This window comes from Malaya genurostris, chromosome 1 (genome assembly GCF_030247185.1).
Source record: "Malaya genurostris strain Urasoe2022 chromosome 1, Malgen_1.1, whole genome shotgun sequence".
Taxonomy (NCBI): Eukaryota; Metazoa; Arthropoda; class Insecta; order Diptera; family Culicidae; genus Malaya; species Malaya genurostris.
In genome coordinates this window covers 31,875,853-31,897,715 of record NC_080570.1, presented here as the reverse complement: position 1 = coordinate 31,897,715, position 21,863 = coordinate 31,875,853, and the positions used below count along the sequence as shown (strand labels likewise).

General features: G+C 41.6%; 1 protein-coding gene across 3 annotated transcripts in view; it reads left to right on the top strand.

Moving 5' to 3' along the window:
• The window catches only part of LOC131436009 (cytoplasmic polyadenylation element-binding protein 2), a 701,408-nt gene that overhangs the window by 22,781 nt on the left and 656,764 nt on the right, over positions 1-21,863 (top strand). The window contains exon 2 of one of the 3 annotated variants that reach the window (XM_058604425.1): positions 3,566-5,907. In XM_058604425.1, the coding sequence (XP_058460408.1) occupies positions 4,282-5,907 (1,626 nt within the window). In that variant the 5' untranslated portion in view covers positions 3,566-4,281. Of the gene's footprint in view, positions 1-2,412; positions 5,908-21,863 lie in introns of those variants that run through there. The other 2 variants (XM_058604416.1, XM_058604405.1) reach the window with 2 other exon arrangements.

Genomic DNA, 21,863 nt, shown 5'->3' with positions numbered 1-21,863 from the left:
AAAGTATGGGTAATTCCTCAAAAACGGACTGTTCAGAATACTTTGTATACAGCTTAAGCCATCGCCCTTATTCTGAATAACGTCGTATCGTTTTTTTCCCTCGTATTTCATTTGTATTCCTCATAACGCTAGCAAAATCAAAGGTAGCTATGATTCGATCGAACCACATTCGATCGAATAATCAATACGTCGTTATTCAGAATAAGGGCGCATATCTTTTTTTACAAACTTTTGGTAACTTGGGCTAAATATAAATTGTAAATATCGCCCTTATTCTGAATAACGACGTATTGATTTTTCGATCGAATGTGGTTCGATCGAATCATAGCTACCTTTGATTTTGCTAGCGTTATGGGGAATACATATGAAATACGAGGGAAAAAACGATACGACGTTATTCAGAATAAGGGCGTATAGTCTGAGATGACAGTTTGTTCATTTGGTCTATTTTTACTTAACAGAAGTATTTCACATTTTCACATTAATTTTTGGTGATGTTTCTTTTGTTGATCTAAAGCGGATGTGTGTCGAATTCCGTTGATTGTAGGTTAAGTAATCATATTGGAGAGAAACGTTAACCACTTAGTCGTTTGACAATTCTGCTATACGACTACATAACTGCAAGCAAATAATTTTTAGGCGAGACGAAGTTCGACGGGTCAGCTAGTTAAGAATACAAACGAAGTACGATCGTAGAATTGATACGTAATTCAGAATAAGGGCGAATATCTACAAAAGTTTATCGTAGAAATTGTTTGAAAAGAAAGTTCGATTAAACTACTCGAAAAATATGGTCGAAAAATATGCTCAAAAAAATTTCTCGAGAAACTGCTAAAAGTCTAATCAAGCAACTGTTAAAAAACAGACGGTTCAAAGGAACTTTTCGAAAAACTGCTTGAAAAATTACTGCTAGAAAAACAGCATTGAATTCATTGCCTCTCGTGCGAGGCATTTGTGGCACTCATAAATGAGTATTTTATTTCAACCGTGCACACTGGGGGGCACACATTTTAACGATTTTTCCATCCCAATTCTTTTCTCTCATTGATATAATCGATATTTCGGCTTCTGACGATTCGACCAATTATACTCTGGATTCAACAGAATAAAGAATCCTGTTACAGTGCGGCGGCATTTGAACTGCAAAGCCTTTTTCCCTACGAAAAAAAAAAAATAATCACAAACCGACTGTTCGCATCCCAGCCTACTTAGTTCTGGGCAAGGAAACTTCTAGGAAAAACAAAAGACAAAACCACCATCCGTTCCTAATCTTTCGGTTGTTTTCCGATGGCTTATGTCAATCAAACATTGCTATCCAAATACACGGAAGACACACATTCAAGCATTTCCTATCAAAGACCCCCCCCCCTCAGTTCCCTGCTAGATTCGCTTAATCAGCCCTTCGTGCAAGGCTGGCGCGGCACACGGAGGAGGAGGAGGAGGAGTGTACGCTATTAATAGCAATAAATTAGAAATAATCCCTCGTGCGAGCGGCGGTCCGTCGATATTTTTTTCCCTGTCGCGCGTGTGGATCCTTAAATGTTGAAACGTTAGGGGGCAACGACGAAGGGATTGGGGGGAGGGGATGGATCATCCAGTTCCGCTCATTTGACAAAGTGGATGAGCGAATGGATGATGACAAGAATGGAAACGACCGAGAGACCGAGACAGAGATCCATCGCATTTTTCAAGGGTAGCAGCCGCTTGACGTTTCCAACACCCATCCCGACCGACCGACCGAACGACCGACCGACCGACCTGCCGGCAGGTTTCAGTTTGCAGTATGGATAATCGCACCACGGAACGGTGCGACCCGTTTTCTCCCTCCCGCGTCGCTCACAGGGGCATTTGAAAAGCCGGTTTCGCTATTACCTACCTTTGAACCCTTGTGGCACCCTTCTACGTCCCCCCGCCCACCCCAGGGGATTCGTCCGTAAGCAAACACAACGACTTGTCCTATGCACATACACACACATACACTCAAACACATACACACACACATACAGACTTCGGTTTGATTCTTATTTCGGTTATTGCTGTCGAAAGGAAACCGGAAGCGAATCAGCGTAAAATGCAAACAAGAGGCTGGATAGAGAGGGAAGAAACGAGTATTAGGACGAGACTAATTTTCTGTGTCAGTAGGTTTTTCGGCGGCTCCCTAATAATAATAATAATAACACTGCCAAAGATGCTGCTGCTCTGGTGCTGTGAAACGTGGCCCGATGATGCTGGTGGCATAACAAACCGAAATCCCTCCCGAAAAAAGGGGTGAACTGCCGTCGCCGCCGCCGCCGCCGCCGGGTGGGTTCTAGTCTTAGGAAGTAGCATTGCATCGGAGCCTGGGTGCGTGCGTGCGTGTGTGTGTGTGAGTGGGTGGGTAGTTCTGGATCAATTTTGAAGTGAGGCCGGATATTCATCTTCACCATCCCGATTCGAGCAGGAATGATTATTTCTGACACGGTAACAATGTATGTACACACATTTAGGAGAGTAACCATCTCGGCAATCAGGTCCCGGTTCTGGGGCTGTGCGTGGGGCCAATGAGCATGAGTGGCCGTCAACTCCACCGATGGTTCAGGAAATGCCGAAGAGAGCGGAGGCTTGTGAAGCGCATGTCCGACCGAGGCAGGCACGTTTCCCCTTCCGATTCAGTTCGGCATCATCGGATCGAAGATGCACGACGAGTCGTCGGTGTCGGGTGTGTGTGTGTGTGTGTATGTCGCATTCGTGCCGGGACACAACTGGGCTACGGTGGCACTAGGGTAAAAACTGCGTAGTCTATGTCGTGACGTCACAGTTTTTTTTGTTTTTGGTAGCAGCTAATCGAATCCCTTCTCGTTCGTCGGGTATGGGAACTCACTCTCCGTGTGCCTAGTCAAGAAGTCCGAAAGCTCACGGTGAGCAGATTTGCTAGCATTCGCTAGCAGTGCAGCTGGCTCCGTTGGCAGAGTGCTATTCCCGAAAAGTCCTTTTCGAGTGCGCGGGACAAGGTACTGGTGGTGGTGGTGATGCTGGTGGTGCTAGTGGTGATACACAGCAGTTTTTGAGCTTGCAGGAACTGGCAGCAGTCGCCAGAACGTAGCAAAACTTCACTCGGTGCGGTCGTCGTAACATCAGAGGCAAAGGAACCGTGTTTGTGTGTGGCTGGCTCCAAAAACGCGCTCTCGGGAAAGAAAGAAAAAAAAGAAGATATATAGAAAATCTCCCAACCAGTTCGGTTCACCGTTAGAGAAAAAAATCACCAAACAAAGTGAAAACAGCGCCATCCGGTTTTCCAAACCCTTCTCGCTCGGGAAAACACAATCTACTTGAAAAGCAATCGCGCGAAAATCGTGGCATCCTATTTTAAGCAAAGTTTCGCTTCAAAGCAGAAGGGGAGGTACATATAGCAGAGCAATAGTCACCGTAGCAGCAGCAGTAATCGCAGCAATCGCTGCCTGAAGGGAACTTCAAACTCACTCCTTCTGTTGTCCTTCCCGTTCGCTATACCAAAGTAGCAGCGCCAAACCGAGTACGAGTGTTACTGTACAAAATTAAACAGGTTTTAAAAAATAAATTTCAGCAGTTGAAACGTGGGTGCTAATTATTCCGATCGTGGAACCTGGAGTGGAATAAACCTTAAGGGGTTAGGTGCAAGACGAGAAGCTCCAGAATTGTGAACCGCTGAGAAACTGCAGTCAGTTAGTGGTGTGCTACGTGCGTTTTGTTGGCAATAGTCCCATACTAGGGGGCAATCAATCTACATAGAAATATATTTCACAACAAAGAAAAACCGTGTTAGTTAATTCCGAAAGCTTTAAGTTTCTAAGCTAGTCCAAAAGTTCGTTTCCAACGTCGTTTTTGTAAACTGTTTTTACAAGTGTATGTCAAAGAATCAAAGTGAGATTTGTAAACACGTCTTGATGAGATTTAATAGTAGAGGTTAGTTTTCTAAGTCGAACCAGTTTAGCGCAACTCAAAAATAAAAAAAAAGTTAAAAGTTGATGTGTAGTGCAAGTGTTTTAAACTAGTGAAAGTGTTTATTTTTCTACCTTCAAGCGAGTATTTAAGGTGGGGAGAGAAAGGAGAGAAGAACCACAGTTTGTAACATAAATCGTTTGTAAAAAAAAAAGAGAGAGAGAGAAGAAAATCTTTTGCAATTATCAAATCGTTATTCCGAAATCGTTCGTTCGTTCGAAAAACTAGTCGTAATTCGTTGAGAGCATAATCGCATAGAACAGTTTATCCCCCAACTCCCCCACCTCCCCCCGGACACTATCGGTGTGTTTTTCGAACTTCTAAATGGGTGATTTTATGTACGGTGGTTCGATACTGACGAACGATCCGTGCGTGTCCAGCCAGTCGCTGCTAGACACGTTGAGCATCAACAATCTGCTGAATATCAAACATCTGACGAACGGAGCTGGTGTCGGTAGTGGTGGTGTTGGTGTTGGTGTTGGTGTTGGTATCGATCACAATTCTTCGGTGTCGGAACCATCGGTAGCGGTAGCGAGTCCAGCAGGTTCGGCTTCCCTCATCGTAGACTCCATCATCGTGGACAACAACAACAGCAGCAACAGCAGCAGTAAGAAGCCCAACAACATGCCCGCTACGAGCAGCAACAGCAACAGCAGCAGAGACAGTGTCGGAGGGGTAAGTGGCGTCGATGAGTCCGGTCACCTGATCAACAATTCCTGCAATTCGGCCACAAGCATTCCAACCATCACGACCGCCATTTCTTCCGAGTGTGCACTGACTCCTTCCAGTGTCCAGAACAGCCTGTCGCTGCAGCTAAACACACAGCAGTCGGATGACGACACGTCAACCTCGTCGCTGCTGAACGGAGGAGGAGGTGGTTCGGTGGCTTCACCGATCGCGTCGTCACTGAACAGTCACAATAACAACCACAACAACAACAGCTCGAACACAGCAAACAACAATCTCCTGATTGAGAACTCCGATCTACATCTTCCCGGTGCTGCCGACGAGCTCAGTCTCAAGGCATCCGATCTGAGCTGTCTGGGTGTCACTGCTAATCTGATGAACGGTGGATCATCGTCGCACATGGTGCTTCCTCCGAACGGGCTTAACTTCGGCACCCCATCGGATCACAGTCCCTGGTCGACGAGCCTGGACGAGGCCACCAGTTCCCATCTGTCGATCAACGGGCTCGGTGGGTTCCAGAACTTTTCCAACAGTCACCTGTACAACGGGGCTGCCGCAGCTGCTGCAGCGGCCGCAGCAGCAGCAGCCCAGCAACAGCAGCGCCGTGCGATCACTGCTTCCCACGGTGGATTCTCACATCACGGTCTGTCCCCGAACAACGGTGCAGTTGTTCACAGTGCCGGGCATATGATGCAACATCCGGCCGCTCAACAGAGCCAACAACAGCAAAGTCAGTTCAAAAACTCCTACCCGACGTGGTCCAATCCTGGCCCAGCTGGTCCATGGTCTCAACAGCAGCAACAACAGCAACAACAACAACAACAACAACAGCAGGCTCAGCAACATCCACAACAGCAGAATCCCATGAACTCCTGGAATCGTGGCCGATCCGTACCGAACATGAACCTTGGCAATGGGCTTACCGCCGCCGGTGGAATTCATCCGCGCAAACAACATAATCCAAACCCACAATCGCAGGCGCTTTCTCCGTACGCCAACCACCTACACCAGCAACAGCAGCAGCAGCAACAACAACAACAGCAGCAACCCCATCTTCAGCAATCTCTCAACATGGCATCCAACCTAATCAATTCACCTTCCAAGTATCGCCGTAGTACTTCGTACCCCGGTAAATGCGGACTGCCCAACAACTCCGGTGTAAGCGGCGGCGGTGGTGGCGTCGGCGGCGGCGGTTTCAGTGCTGGTCCGTTGGATGTCGTTCCACTGGACGACTCCCGTGATCCCTTCATGTCATCCTATCAGGTGAGTGACGATTGCAATCCCTTCAATCAACTAACTACTGACAATGTCGCATCCGCGAATCAAACCAAGAAATGACACTAAATTTAGCTGACCCTCAGTGAAAAGTGGGAAGTAAAACGTTGCGCACAGTCACGTGTGCGATGTGGATTGATTTTGTCTTTTAACTGTCGCTTCCCCGAGCAGAGTGTGAGATCAAATAGCAAACTCATTTTGCTGTTGATGTGAAATTTATCGATTACTCAATTTGCTGTTGGTTTGGTCGCGACCATAAGCTAAAAATAGATTGGGCAAAAGACCTGGGATAGTATACCTTTAGGTAACATTAACTTGCAACAATAAAAGAAAAGCGCTTTAGTATAAAACCACCCCATCAACCTTCACAGAGAGACTGGGCATCGAACCTAGGTGATTTGGATTCCGAACTGGCTGCGAATGCAGATGGAGAATTTTCGATCATAAAGACTGTCCCAGAAAGTATGGCCGCACTTTGATTTCGCAGTAAATAATTCACAAGTGTTAGATATTCAAATTTTATTCGATATACTGATAATATTAGACTACAACAACAGAATATTATTCTCAACATTTGCTGCTTAGCCATTATAGAGTAGCTGGCGCACATTCTTGCGAAAGTTCCTCAAGTTTTTTTCAATCTTTTTCGAGCTGTTGAATAATTTCGGTGGCCGAGACATTTTTTCTTAGATGTGCCTTCGTTAATGCCCAAAATTCCTCAATTGGTCGAAGTTGTGGGCAATTTGGTGGATTCATGTCTTTTGGGACGAAAGTGACATTTTTGGTAGTAAACCATTCGACCGTTGATTTCGAGTAAAGGCAAGAAGCAAGATCTAGCCAGTAGACAACAGGATCCTTGTGGCTTCGAATCATGGGTAGAAGTCGTTTTTGTAAACATTCCTTGATGTATATTTCGCTGTTCATTGGGTTTCGTAATCATACCGCAGCTACAAATTGCTTGCCAAACCATAGCTTTCTTACCAAATTTTTCGACTTCAATCGATGTCTCGGACTGGTTTAACACTTGCCCTTCTCGCACAGTATAATATTGTGGTCCCGGCAAGGATTTGTAATCGAGTTTCACGTAGGTTTCGTCGTCCATGATTATACAGTTCAAATTTCCAGCAAGAATCGTATTGTACAGCACTCGAACCCTCGGCCTGATCGATGCTTCTTGTTTCGGACTACGTTTTGGTTCTTTCTGTTTCTTAAAGGTTCGAAGATTCAAACGTTGTTTAGCACGAAGAACATTTGACTTCGAAGTGCCCACTTTTTCGGCCACATCCCGAACTGAAACCTCCTTCTTTTGCTCGAACGCCTTCAGTATACGTTTATCCAACTGAGGGTTAGCAGGACCTTTTTTCGACCCGTTTTCCGTTTATCCTTAAAGGTATTATCCTCACCAAACTTCCTGATTGCATTTCGCACGGCTTTTTCAGTGACAGTCCGCGTTCTGTGCACTATTTGTACACAATTTTTCGACGTTGTTCTGCTGAAAGTCCACACATTTCGAAACAAACTAATGAAAACGAATAAACAACTGCACAAGTGGTTAGAGAAGAGTATAAACAACAGGACGCAGCCATAATAATGGACAGATTCTGAACCATTGCGAAATGGCAGCGGTTTTTGATTGCGTTCATACTTTCTGGGACAGTCTTTAGGACAAGCATTGTTCATTCTTTGTCTTGCCCGTATCCAGAAGCTGTACCCCGGTAACCAATAAGCACTGACTAATGCCGCATTATGACAGCAAATAATCGCTAATTGGAATTTCAATTGCACTTGAGACTGAATTAAGACCGCCTTGGGCAAAATATAAACGGCTATTCATAGATACAGGGTCCGGCACTCGAAGTGTAACCAATTAAAAAGGCCATAAATTCAGTTTGGAAAATTACTTTTACTTAATTCAAAGTACAAAATGTGTAAAAATAATACAAAATTCAGAATCAATTCACTTTTGCTCGATATGACCACCTTTTGCCTTGACTATGGCCTTGAGACGGTCAAAAAACGAATCGCAAGCTGCCCGAATGTGACTTGCAGGTATTTTGGCCCACTCGCCTCGAGACTGGTGTATCTTTTAGTTCGGACTTTGCTCTCCAAAATGGCCCAAAGAGAATAATCCATTGGATTCGCATCTGGTGAATTCGAGAGCCATTGTGTGGACGTGATGAAGTTCGGAACGTTGTTTTTCAGCCATTCTTGGTTCACTCGAGCTTTGTGAGACGGTGCTGAGTCCTGCTGAAACGTCCATGGTCTGCCACCGAAATGTTTTTGTCTGCCCACGGCTTCAAAGCAACCTCCAGAATACTTTCCCGATAATATGTCGCATTTACCTTGACGCCAGGCTCGAAGTTGGTTACACTTCGAGTGCCGGACCCTGTACATTAGAGCGGTAAAAAACAACGTGTTTTGTCGGTTACGTCACTTATACCATTATATCTCCGAAACCAAAAGTCACAGCCATTTGATCTTTGAACTTGATCAACAGTAGCTTTCAAACGAGCATAAGTTTGTTAAAATCGATTCAGCCATCTCTGAGAAAATTGAGCGCGTAAAAATATCTTCGAAAAGTGCACACACAGACATTTTCCGATCTCGTCGAACTGAGTCGAACGGTATATAACACTATGGGTCTCCGTTCGAAAGTCGATTTTTCCAGCAATTCTAATACCTTTCTATAGATAAAGGCAAAAATGGATGTAAGTTTGTATGTTTGTAACGCCATAACTCTGGAACTACTGAACGGTTTGCCATCAAACTTGACACAGGTACTTCTTGCATTTCAGAGATGGTCATAAGGGGTTTTTTTTATGGGAGAGGGAGCGTAGCAAGTGTCCTTAACAGGGAGGTCATGGAAAAATTTGTTTAATTTGGCGAGAGTCGTTATTTTTTTAAGACCATAAAAATATTTTGCACACAAGGAGTGTATCGGAAATAAGCTATCCACAAATTTTTCTTTCAAGTTATGATAAGAAACGATATTTTATTCAAACTAAAAATTGATCCTTTATTGTACGAGGTCAAACTTGAGCATAATGGAAATCCGGTAAAATTTAAGTTATTCCTTCACGAATTTTCGAACTTTTGATCGAACGCTCTTCATCAAGTTCCGGACAAGTGTTGCATCACATTTTTTGGACGCTGGAGCTCAAATTTTTTCTGAACTCCTGCATGTTCCCAGCTTCCTTACCAGTTTTCTTGAAGACCCTCTTCACGATTGCCCAGTAACGTTCGATGGCATTTTGGTGGATTGATATTTTTCTCAACGAAATCTATACCCTTTTCCACAAGCCTATTGATAGTGGTTTTAGCATAGTGAGCCGACGCTAAATCCGGCCAAAACAGTGGAGGTGTACTATGCTTGTTATATCAAGGCAGCAATCTCTTCTGGAGACACTCAGATCGATAGATTTCTGCATTTATAGTTCCGGTAGTGTAAAAAATGGTTGACTTCAAACCACAGGAACATATTGCTTGCCATACCAGTACCTTTCGACCGAATTTCTCTACTTGAATCGACCTGTCCGCATCGCTCACATCCTCCCCAACGACGACAGTAAAGCATTGTGGACCTGGAAGGGTTTTTGAGTCCTCCTTTACATAAGTCTCATCGTCCATCAAAACGCATGCATCCGGACACTGCAAAAAACACGAATACAATTTCCGGGCCCTTGTTGCAGCTCGCTTCTTCTGTTCTACACTTTGTTTCGAGATTTGCTACTTCTTGTAGGTCTTCAGGTGATTTCGCCTCTTGATACACTGGATCATTCCGACACTCGTTCCTGCTTTTTGGCCAAATCACGTATTGACATTGATTTGTTCTTCATGATTAGAGATGCCACTTTCTGGTTAAGTTTCGGGTAGGAAGAACCGGGTTTTCTGCCTCTTCCTGGTAGCTCATCCAAAGAATAGTGTTCCCCAAACTTAATAATGATGGTTTCAATACTGGCATGATGAATTCCTAACCGCTTCGCCAATTGTCGCATAGTAATATCCTTCTCACTTAGCCATGTGTCCAGAACCTTAATTTTCACTTCCTTTTCAATACGCGACATTTTGAAAACGCAGAATTCCAACCGCACAAACAAGTAAACAAACAAAAACTGACAGCTAAACGCACAGCATGCTGTGAACTGAGCATAAAAAACCATCATAAATACATGCATACAAAACAATTTTCGAATTTGTAGCAATTGCATCTAAGAGGGGTGTTTATTATAATACTTTCTTATTTGTCGACAAAAAAAGAGGGGGAAAGATTTCGACTAGGAGAAGGGGGTCTTGAAAAACAATTTTCATCTCCCATTTTTTTTATGAAATAAGAGAGAGAGACGGCTCAGTATGCCAGCAGATCGGTAAAGCAGATGAACTAGCTTCCGATAAACGTGGAACCAATGATCGCCAACCTATCTAATGTCCTCCAGATGTGTAGAACAATCTCGCCAGGAAAAATAAGAAGGATTATTGGTGTAAAAGTTGCAAAAGTGTTGACAAAAATCTTTTCATCGATGACGGTTATGGTTCCGGAATTAAGATTTCAACGTGATACTACTGTCATAGAAAGATTTCGATTTGCTCTCGTTTTGATGTTTAACTTTGCTCGGGTTAGCACTGACTGCTGCCAAAATCCGAAACCACTCACAAGCGGGTAGTCGATGATGGTAACAATTTATTTTCCGCGTTTCACGCGCGGTTCGATGAACACCACGCGTTTCCCCCCCCCCCCCCGTTTCAGACTCGGCGGCGTCCTACTATTGCCACCAACATTGATCTTTGTTGCAAGTATTATAAAATAATGAGTTTATAACTGGTGCTTCCTGAAATAGTCTGTACCGCCCACCAGTGGGCGCTACTCCATCTCAAGTGGACGAGTACGTGCGAACAGAAGATTGATGGATGCTGAGACGTATTCCGTGTGGGCGGTAGTTATTTATGTTACGAGAATATGAGCGTGCGAACAATTCAATTGCAATTACGCTGAGGTCTTTTTTATGCGGATTTCCTTGTTTGTCTTAGAAATACATGAAACGTCAGATCTGGAGTAATCTCGAAATTTAAGTATGATCTACCCTCTTTTGAAAGATCATATTTTTGACGTGAAGACATCCTTCTTTACTATGAGGCGCCTTTGAAAAATTCGCTCCGTGGAAAAATGGGTAGAACTTAATCGTGAACATCTCGAGTTGTACTAAACGTAACTGCTGAATTCTTTTTCCAATGTATCAGAAATATGATCAACAATTTATGATTAATAGCTCAAAAATAAATTTTCTCAAACTCAATCACGGTTTCTTGAATTTCCAGCTACAATTCTCAATTTGTGCTTTGGAAAAATATGCTTTTAGTTTTCATATCAAGATGTGCAGAAGTGACCCAACCAAAAATCCAATATTTCTGGAACCGCAGAGCTAAACAAGACTCGTTACGGGCTGAATTAGACTATGAAGTTTCACACAAAAATTAAGGAAAAATGAAGTGAGGTGTACCAAATCTCCAGATACCTTAATTTCAAGCTTTTGTGAGACTGACATGGATCGAAATATTTGCAGGTTTATACGATGATTAAGCTGCCCGGTTTAAAAAAAAGTATATTTTTGTTATAGTGATTTTGTCAACTAGGAAACCAATTGGCATGACAAACCTTCGACAAATCGAGTGTAACTCAAGGAAGTATTCTAGGTCAACAATTGTTCATTGTATGCATTAAAGATATGAGAAGCTGGGAGGTTATGATTTTCGTTAACGATTCAGTGTGATTTGAAAATTTCATGACCAGAAATTCATGCGCATGCGACGGTTTGAACCGATAATCATTGGATCACAAATTACGTCCGTTAAACTGCTGAGCCACAGAAGCATTCTTCTGTTTGGCTTGTAAATTGTGCATACGTATAAGTTCATTCAGTCGTACTTGCTAGCTGAATGCAAATTACAGTCGGACCCAGTAATATTCATTCTAAACCAACATTAAGTCATTACAAATGGAATTTACCGCCATTCGACAAATTAGGTCTTCATGAATTGTGCCGTATATGGGATTGGGTGTCCTGGGGAATTCATAAATTTTTGTGTGTGTGCCTTGTCCCATATACGTAGGAAATCCCCCCCCCCCCCCCCCCCCCCCCCGGATATGGGACAATTATGCGTAGAACAGCAGTGTATTACACACAAAACAATTGAATTCTTTGGCTAACACTTTTCAAATCTTCATATTAACATTCTGTTTGAATTTTTTAACAATAAAAAAGTGCTTATTTACTTTGAGCCCCTTGACCTTTCGAATGTTTTTTTTCTGGTTTCACTATTCGCGTGACTCTTATTATACTCTCTGAGATATCGGTGAGATATCGGCAGTGTTAAAGATAAATTCGCATTTTTCCAATTTTCGGTAATGACTGACTGTTTCCGTTTTCAATTTGTTCGCTTTGAACTTGTGCCATAATCAAATATTCTCTTACCTCTGGGGGGTCTAATTTCTCTGTCCGTGGAGTAGTAGCCCCGAAGCTTTCGAAGGTCGATTACGAGTCTGCCCTGCCAATGCCCTTCCAGCCGTCTGTAGTCTGTAGCAAAAATGCTTCCAAGGGTAAAGGTAAGCCAAACGATGTTACCGAATGTATAAACCGACTATCGAGCGATTGTTCCGTATGGCGCTATTAAAACTTTTCATTATGTAAGCCAGGAACAAGTTTCCACTGTGAACCGGCGTTGAAGAGAAGGGAGCGAGGGGCAAAGATCTGTTGTTGATTAAAAGGAAGTACATAAACGGGCGAGAATCGAGTGGGACCCTGGGTCCGGGAATGTGCTGCAGGAAGGGCGGAGCGAGTTTAATGAGTTAAGTTTTGCTTTCCAGTTGAAATTGAATAAAACGCAACGGAGGGCAGTTTCTGCCCCCATCGACATCGGTAAAATGCAGAACACAATACCTAGCTACCTACCGTCGCTATCGACCCAACCAACCAACCAACCCAAGCCAGTACTGGAAACGTTGGTTGTTTCTGGCGGTGGGGCGAGTTCTTCAGAACTCGGCCCGAATCGTGTTGATCTACGTACTCGCTACTGATAGAGGCGGCATCCGAAGAAAGCCGCCCGTTGGTTTAAGTAGAAACAATTACGGACTAATCGCTTTGCGAAAGTCAGAGTTCTTCTCCATGCTGAAAAGTTGAAAAGAAATTGTAGCTCTGGTTCGGTACAACGCAGAAGATACTGTTGACGGGAAGTTAAACTGCGTCAATTCCAACTTTGATAAACCATCACAATGGCGGCGGCGGCGGCGGCCATGATCGTAAGCGCCCCGAAGCACCGCAACCGAAAAGGCGTAATCTTCGCAGTGGGTGTATAGCAGAATAGATAAACTTCTAGGACCACGAAACTGTCGCCAAGATAAACAATCGAAAGTACTGCTATCGTCGGATTATTACAGGAAACTTACGACAAGGAGTTTGAATTGAAAATCGTCTACATTTGTTCTGTTCTGATTCTAAAGGTTCTTGCATATCTGCAAAATTGATATTCGCTCATGAATAATCTGTTGAATGTTCACAGTTGATGGATTATTTGAATAATTTATATGCTCGAAATCGATTCGCTAGAAGTCGTGAGAGACACGGCCTCTTGCATACAAACGTGTAACCGCCTCGATAGTCCGGTCTACTCTAAGCTAAGTTTCTTTGCTTTAGTTAGGTCCGAACGAGTGGCAGCGAGGTCGGACAGCACACGAATCAAATCGATGTGGCGAAGCCGCATTAGATATTTTTACCTTTTTTTGTATATATAAAAAAAGGGTATAGAATTCGCTCAAACTTTAGAAAAATTTTCCGAGGCCCGGAGGGTCGAATGTCATATACCAATCGATTCAGCTCGACGAACTGAACAAATGCATGTGTGTGTGTGTGTCTGTATGTGTGTTGTCAACTAAGAGGTCGAGATCTCAGAGATGGCTGGGCCGATTTTGATCAAACTAGTCACAAATGAAAGGTCTCCCCGTCACCCAGAACGCTATTGAATTGTTTTGAGATCGGATGTTTACTTTTTGAGTTATACGAAGTTTTATGTCAAAATTTTCAGTTTTTTGGCAGTATCTGTCACACTTGACCTTGAAAACAGAATATGTTTCTATACTTAGATTCCACACGGTAATACATATCCAACAAGCCATAGATTGTTAAAATCCGTCCATTTTCAACGGAGATATCGATATTTTTGTGTAAGTGACTTTTCTCCCTATTCCAGCAAAAGGAGTTTTGAGCATTGTATGACAAAGCAATGCTTGGGTGCAACGTGAAACACGATTTTTTATACTGTTACATACAATTGTTTCTAAGTACCAAAAAGACTGTGTACAGCATCCTTTTTCATGACAATTTGCCTCGGACCGATTTTAGCACGGCTCGTTTTTGGCAACATAATCTTTCGAATATGGCATATGTAAACCAGATGATATCAGCATTTTTGAGTTGAAAGTAATTCCATAATTATATTGATTTAAACTACTTACAGCAATAAATGCTGGAAGAAAATAACTTCCATATACGATACGACTCAGTTCGTCGAGATCAGCAAATGCGTGTGTGACAAATAATTTCACTCAATTTTCTCAGAGATGGCTAAACCGTTTTCTACAAACTCCGATTCATATGAAAAGTAGTGTACTCCCAAACTAGGTCCCTGAATTACGTTTGGATCCTACTTTTGATTGCGGAACCACAGGATGATATGTGAAACGAAGTTAAAATAATGCAATTAATTTTTCTCGTAGATGGCTGAACCGATCTAAGATTCAAATGAAATCTAGGAATCGTCTATGATTCAAATGAGAGGTCTTAAAATCCTATAAAACATCTTACTTCAGATCCGACTTTTGGTTTAGGAGATACAGGGTGATTAGTATAAAAAAGTCCATTTCACATAAATTAATCAGGTTTATCGGGTTTGCAGATTTGGATAGTCGATTACCAAATAAATTTATTTCAGTTCAAGCGGTATTCGTTTTTGGATTCGGAATGTACCCCCAAATTTTAATTCGCACTACAATTTCTCAAAGATGTCTACACACTCCTCAGGAGAATTTAGCTGATTTCGGCTACACCGATTTTAGAATTCCGGTTCCAGTATCGAATCGTTTCTCAAAGCTCAATCGTTTTCTCAAAAAGGCCAAATAGAAGTTCAAAAACAAAAATTCAAATTAAAGGACTTATGGTCCCATACAAAATTGGTGAATTTTATCCGATTCTGGAATTACAGGATGATGAGTTTTTAAAATTCATATCGATATAGAAGATGTGAATTGTTTGGCGTATCAATTTATGGCTATTCGAATCATTTTGGGTTATGCTAGTTCCTGAATACCGCCTCTGGAAGTACTATAAATAATGACGCAAAACTCTAAAGTGGAACTCACTTCGACATCTCATGGAATGTTCAATCGATTGTCACACGTTAAGATTGAAATTCGATACGATTTGCAGTTTCGACATTACAGGATAATGAGTGATTAAAATCTCAATTTGCCGTTTGAAACGACGATAATTGAAATAATGTCATGAGAACTAAAACACCGAAAAAAACACATGCGGATTGATAAAAAAAGGTATCATATCACTGCTAGGTGGATTAATCACGTTTTTCACTTAGTAAACGAATAATACCACATACATTTGCTTGGTAGATACACCTATACAATTGCCTTGATACTTTCGGCGAAATGACTTTTTCGGCGAAACGACCCTGATCCATGTCGACCGATTAATAAAAAAATAACCCAGATAGATACTCGACTGAAAGGCTATAGCAGGATAAGCATGTGAAACCAACCACTTTAACCTCCATATTGACGAAGCTAGGGTGGTTCTATTGATTTTTATTTAATTTTATTTTTGAAGAAACTGCTCCTCCGAAAAATTTGAAAAAAAATCAGGCATGTTCAAGGCATTATGGGGAAGGTTTACAGTTTTTTTTCAATATTTTATTGAATATGTATTTCTTCCATTAAAAAATACTAGAAAATTTAGAAACATATTTTTTCCCTGGAATTTTTAGTGATAAATAAAGAATTTTTAGACATGTTAAAGGGGTATGTTTTCATATTTTTAAAAAAATGTGGACGACTAAAATGTTAGATTTTTTCTAAAAAATAAATAACAGTCGACCATGCGTCCCCATCAAATGCTGAGAGAAGGAAACGCATGGTGCTTTGTTCTAGTAGTTTTGTGCAACTCAAGCGCAGGGCTTAGAAATCAAAGTAACGAAAAGAAGAAAATAAGTTTCAACCTTTGCATAATACATACACGATCATACTCCTGGTACAACCGAACAAAGTCACAAAGCAAGAACTTACTGGTATGCGGTTCATATATGAATGGTAGTAATATATGAACGTTGCGAGTATCACACATATGAAATTCGGTTACGGCAGTCAAGAACTAGAGCGGGTGTCAGTTTTTTACGTGTTGCTGATGGATGTAATGAAAGAATAATGAAAGGAAGAATGAAAATTTCATTACAGTGTCAAAAGTTATCATAAAGATATGCAAGGCTTTGAAAATCCATAAAAATAACAGTTCGGCTGAAAAGTTCGTATCGTTTAATAGAAACACACTTTTTTTGCCAAAATTCGTTTTTATCATTCAACATAATTGCCATCAGAGGCGATACAGCGATTATAGCGATCTTCCAACTTTTCGATACCATTTTTGTAGTACGATTTGTCCTTTGCCTCAAAATAGGCCTCAGTTTCAGCGATTACCTCTTCATTGCTTCTAAATTTTTTACCAGCGAGCATTCTCTTGAGGTCTGAGAACAAGAAAAAGTCACTTGGGGCCAAATCTGGAGAATACGGTGGATGAGGGAGCAATTCGAAGCCCAATTCGTTCAATTTCAGCATGGTTTTCATCGACTTGTGACACGGTGCATTGTCTTGATGAAACAAAACTTTTTTCTTCTTCAAATGAGGCCGTTTTTTTTAAATTTCGTCCTTCAAACGCTCTAATAACGCTATATAATAGTCACTGTTGATGGTTTTTCCCTTTTCAAGGTAGTCGATGAAAATTATACCATGCGAATCCCATAATACAGACGCCATAACCTTACCAGCCGATTGTTGAGTCTTTCCACGCTTTGGGTTCGGTTCATCGTGTGCAGTCCACTCAGCTGACTGTCGATTGGACTCCGGAGTGAAGTGATGGAGCCATGTTTCGTCTATTGTTATATGTCGACGAAAAAAATTGGTTTTATTTCGATATAACAGCTCCAAACACTGCTCAGAATCATCAATTCGTTGTTGTTTTTGATCGATTGTGAGCTCACGCGGCACCCATTTTGCACAAAGCTTTCTCATATCCAAATATTCGTGAATAATATGTCCAACACGTTCCTTTGATATCTTTAGGGTGTCAGCTACCTCGATCAACTTCACTTTACGGTCATTGAAAATCATTTTGTGGATTTTTTCACGTTTTCATCGGTAAGTGGGGTGCGAAAATTTGACATTTTTTTAAACTGTTGCCAAGCATAAGACAGTCACTGCCAACGATATGCGCAGCTGCTACGTTCAACAGTAGCCAACTCGCAATGACACGAGAGCTTGGCGCAATCATGAGAGCCACGACACACGACAGCAATATTGAGAGCAGTTAATTTTGTCGCACTCTCTCACAGCAGTCAAAGCCACAGCGTTCGCTTTGTGGTAGTGTAGGTACATACTGGATAAGTAGCTGCTTTGTTCATTTTTGGTCACGGGTTTTGAGAATGTCACGAGCTCAAAATGTCATGACATTTTCATAACGAGACTGTTATATCCGCTGTGATTGATCTGTGGCGATAAATTTAATGCGAACGGCGGTGTTTTTATTACCGGTTCAATTTCAGTTTTGAAAAAAATTAATCACAAAGCTTGTTCATGCAGATGTTTTAAAAATATTACAATTATTTACATAAATTGCATACACGAAGTATCAGGAGCGCAGCTTTTGCCTTTCTAATATGACGCAAAGGCAAGAAATCTTACAGCAGAGACAATAAGTTTTGCGCTCCTATTACTTCTACAATTCTGGTTCATGCTAAACGGGCTTCAATTGTTTGATCAAAAAAGTGCATCCAAATTCTGGAAGTCCAAGCATTTACATTGCTTTTCTCACTGAACCGCTTCCTTCCAACGGGAGTACAGAGAAACAAAACACGTAAGGATACACAAAAAAAAACCGTCTGCATTGGGAAGCAAGACTTTCTTGTGCATGTCCCCCTACATCTCATGAGAATCGACATAAAACAAATTTCAAAGTTAAGCCTTGTTGGCGACTTTCTCTCGAAAGTTGTTGAATTTGGAAGGAGCAACTGTTTATTGTGGCTAGCCATTCTCAGATTGAAAAGAGTAGAACAGCTATCGATGAGAGCAAACGGCGACATTCACGAGAAAAAATGTCATGAAACCTATGACATTTTTCATCTCCTGCAGTCGTGGCGAAGTACAATCGGCGACTGCTGTCATTTGCGCAGTTTGAATGTCTGCTGTTTCGTGTCATTCTCCAGTACCGTTTGCAACCCTGTCGGTAACAGCCTCTTTTGGACGTCCACTGCGTTCATCGTCTTCGGTGCTCATATGACCAGTACGAAATTTTGCAAACCACTTACGAATTGTTGCTTCGCCCGGTGCAGAGTCTGGATAACACTCATCAAGCCATTTTTTGGTATCGGCGGCACTTTTTTTCATCAAAAAGTAGTGTTTCATCAACACACGAAATTCCTTTTTTTCCATTTTTTTTCACAATAACAAAAGTAGCTTCACTCAAAATGCAATATCTCACAAACTAATAATCAGACAGCTGTCAAATTTATACACGTATCTTTTGAAGGTTGGTACTAACTGAAAATGGTATGAATTTAATTCTAGTGGCGCCCTCTCATAGAAACGATACGAACTTTTCAGCCGACGTTTTTAATTATATTTTCCATCACACACACACACTAAAATAGGAATAAACATGTAAGCAAACAACCGATAGCTGTCAAACGACGTTCATGGAGCTAATTCGAGTGAGGTTATGTCATGTTGATGAGAAACCTAATTCGAGACATTCTCATTTTTCGGTTCTGTAGAGTTTAGCAAATCATTCGAATAAATACATTCCAAGTAGCAGTTTTCTGGGTATGTTCTCGGTAGGACAATCCCATCTGACCCTCCCCCCAGAAAGCCGTTGCTACTAACTGTGGAATGTGTACTGAAATTACAGACAGACTGTCTGCTAACTTAATGTTTTTTTCACCCGAATTCGTCCCGCATCGTTTTGCCATCGATTTCGGTCTCGGCGGTAGCTTCTAGTTTGCCAGTGGGTAAATACTGCTAAATAAAAGGAAAGGAAAGGAAAAAAACCCACAGCACTTGGATGATCCTTCTTGCCAACCAACCAACCAACCAATCTGGGGCTCCGCAGATAAAGTGGCATATCTTTCAAAATTGTTAACTTGAGTAGACGCTCTCTTGCTTAGGGATAGGATTTTTCGCGGAAGGGGCGGGGGGTCTGGTCCTGTACCACCACCCAGGAGGAATCAGCACACTTTCGCTTCGCATCAGCTGCGAGGAGAACTTGGCGCTTTGTGTTCGGTCTATGTGGCTGTCTTTGTGTGTGTGTGTGTGTGTGTGTGTGTGTGTGTGTAACGAGTACGGGTCGAAATTTGTTATGGTTATGTCAGGCTGTGGTCCTTTTGGTCTGGGTTTTGGTGGACGACCGGCGACGCACGGGCGGAAAGAGTTCACTGTATCGCAGTTAATTTTCATTTTTATGAGCTTTTGTGCGAGCGACATTCCCCAAAGGTGCGGGGGAGTGATCACTTCTGTTTCGTTGGTGTCTTGAGCCGGGTCGACGGACATAAGAAAAGTACGAGCTGCCGTTCTAGGAGGAGGAGGAGGAGGAGGAGGATGATGAAAGTTGCTACCAGCCATAGCTCAGTCTAGCAAATACTGTAGAGTCTTGATTCGGTGGGATGCGGTGAGTTTATTGAAGGTGACCTGTCTTGGGTCTCGATAGAAGTTAACTTTCTACCGAAACCAGAGCTTTTATAATAGCGGTGAAGCGAAGAGGTTAAAAATAAGTATTTTTATTCGCTTAACGGTGTAACACTTTTTCCGAGAAACTATCGATGTAATCAATATCTTTTCAAAGTTCCATCGTTTATCAACATTGGCTTTCGGTAAGAGAAAAAAAATCCCTTTCTAGAACTTTACTACACTTTTCACTTGGTGTCGGTTTTCGGTTATTCGCCGCATCTTTTAGCTCTATTTGTCATTTCTTCTACTTTCTTTTTTTGCAAGCACAATTGCAGCGACATTTCTGGAAATGTCCCATGGCAGTTTTAGATTAAATTCAAATTTTATACATTCATCAGAAAGAAATTCAGACTCGACAAAAAGCAATCAAAGTGGGATTATAATGACCATCGCCAGCTCGGGTATTTAAAGTTCGGATATTTTCGGTTTCGATATCGATGGTTGATTTTTTTTGCTTAATTGAAAAGGAAATATGTTCAGCATTTTATGACAAAATTTACAGTATTATTAGACAACCACAAATAACTCAAAATTGAAGTTATCTAAAATGTTTGGTATGAACGAGCATAAAGGTGAAATTCAGTGCTAAAATAAGGCACGCAAAATTCCAATCACATGAATCGAACGAATCATCGCACAAAGCGTATCGTGAAAAAAAAACTGTTTTAATCCACCTAGTGGTGTAATGATGCCTTTCTCATACTACTTATAACATCATAAATATTACTGAGGAATTCGTTAAAACAACTGCTCATCGAATAGAAAGAGGAAAGTTTGTTCGAACCTAATCTAAAAAACTCTACAAATCCTGTTTACCATGTAGTTCCGGAACTGGAAGTAGTGTCCACAAGAAATGTAGGAAATCCGTATGAAACTGTAAGAGTTTTCATTTGAACCTATAAGTTTGTGAAAATCGATTTGGCCATCTTGAAGGAAAGCGAGTGAGATCGTTTTTGCAGTTTTCAATCACCATTTTCAATTCTTCCGAAACTATAACGGTTTTACTGCACTACCGGCTGTGAAAATTGAATGTTTTCTCAAATAAATTTGAATTCAATGACATTCGTTTATTCTTTCGGTCGCACTTCTCATAGAATAGCTAAAATTTTTATCCACCGCAGCACCGTCTTTTACCAATATCACACATCAGTAGCAGACATCTGCAACCGTAAGAACAAAGCACGCATCATTCGTTTTGTGTTTCCTTCTTCTTCTTTCGGTGTTGTACATATTTTCAATCTATATGGCGATTTGAAAACTTTGACACTCAGCGCCCTGTAACTGCGGAACCGAAAGTCGGATCCAGAAGAAATTTCACAGTAGCTTTAAAGATAATATGAGCTTCAATTTAAATCAAGATCCTAGTTTGTGAAAATCGGTTGAGCCATCTCTGAAAAAAGTGAATGCATATTTTTTCCATTTTTTTGGTGCCTATCATCCTTATATCTCCGGAACCGAAAGTCCGATCGGGATAAAATTCAATAGCAGGCTATGGGACCATGAGACCTTTCATTTGAATCTTAGTTTGTGCAGCCATCTCCGAGAGAAGTGAGCGCATATTTTCGTTACACACACACATACACATACATTTACTCAGTTCGTCGAGCTGAGTCGAATGGTATATGACATTCGGCCTTCCGGGCCTTGGTTAAAATGTCGGTTTTCACAGTGATTGCATGGCCTTTCTATATGAGAAAGGCAAAACCGACACATAGAAATACGTGATTGAGCGCAGTGGGCTTGCGCCACGTGTTGTTCGCTAGTAGTACTTGCACTAACTACGGTCAATTTGGTCTTTCAATTTATAACCAAAATTCTCTTATAATCGTTATTCTTGCTTGAAACGAAATTGTTCATTCTTTGTCACATACCAAAATCTTTGGCTACTGTGGATCAT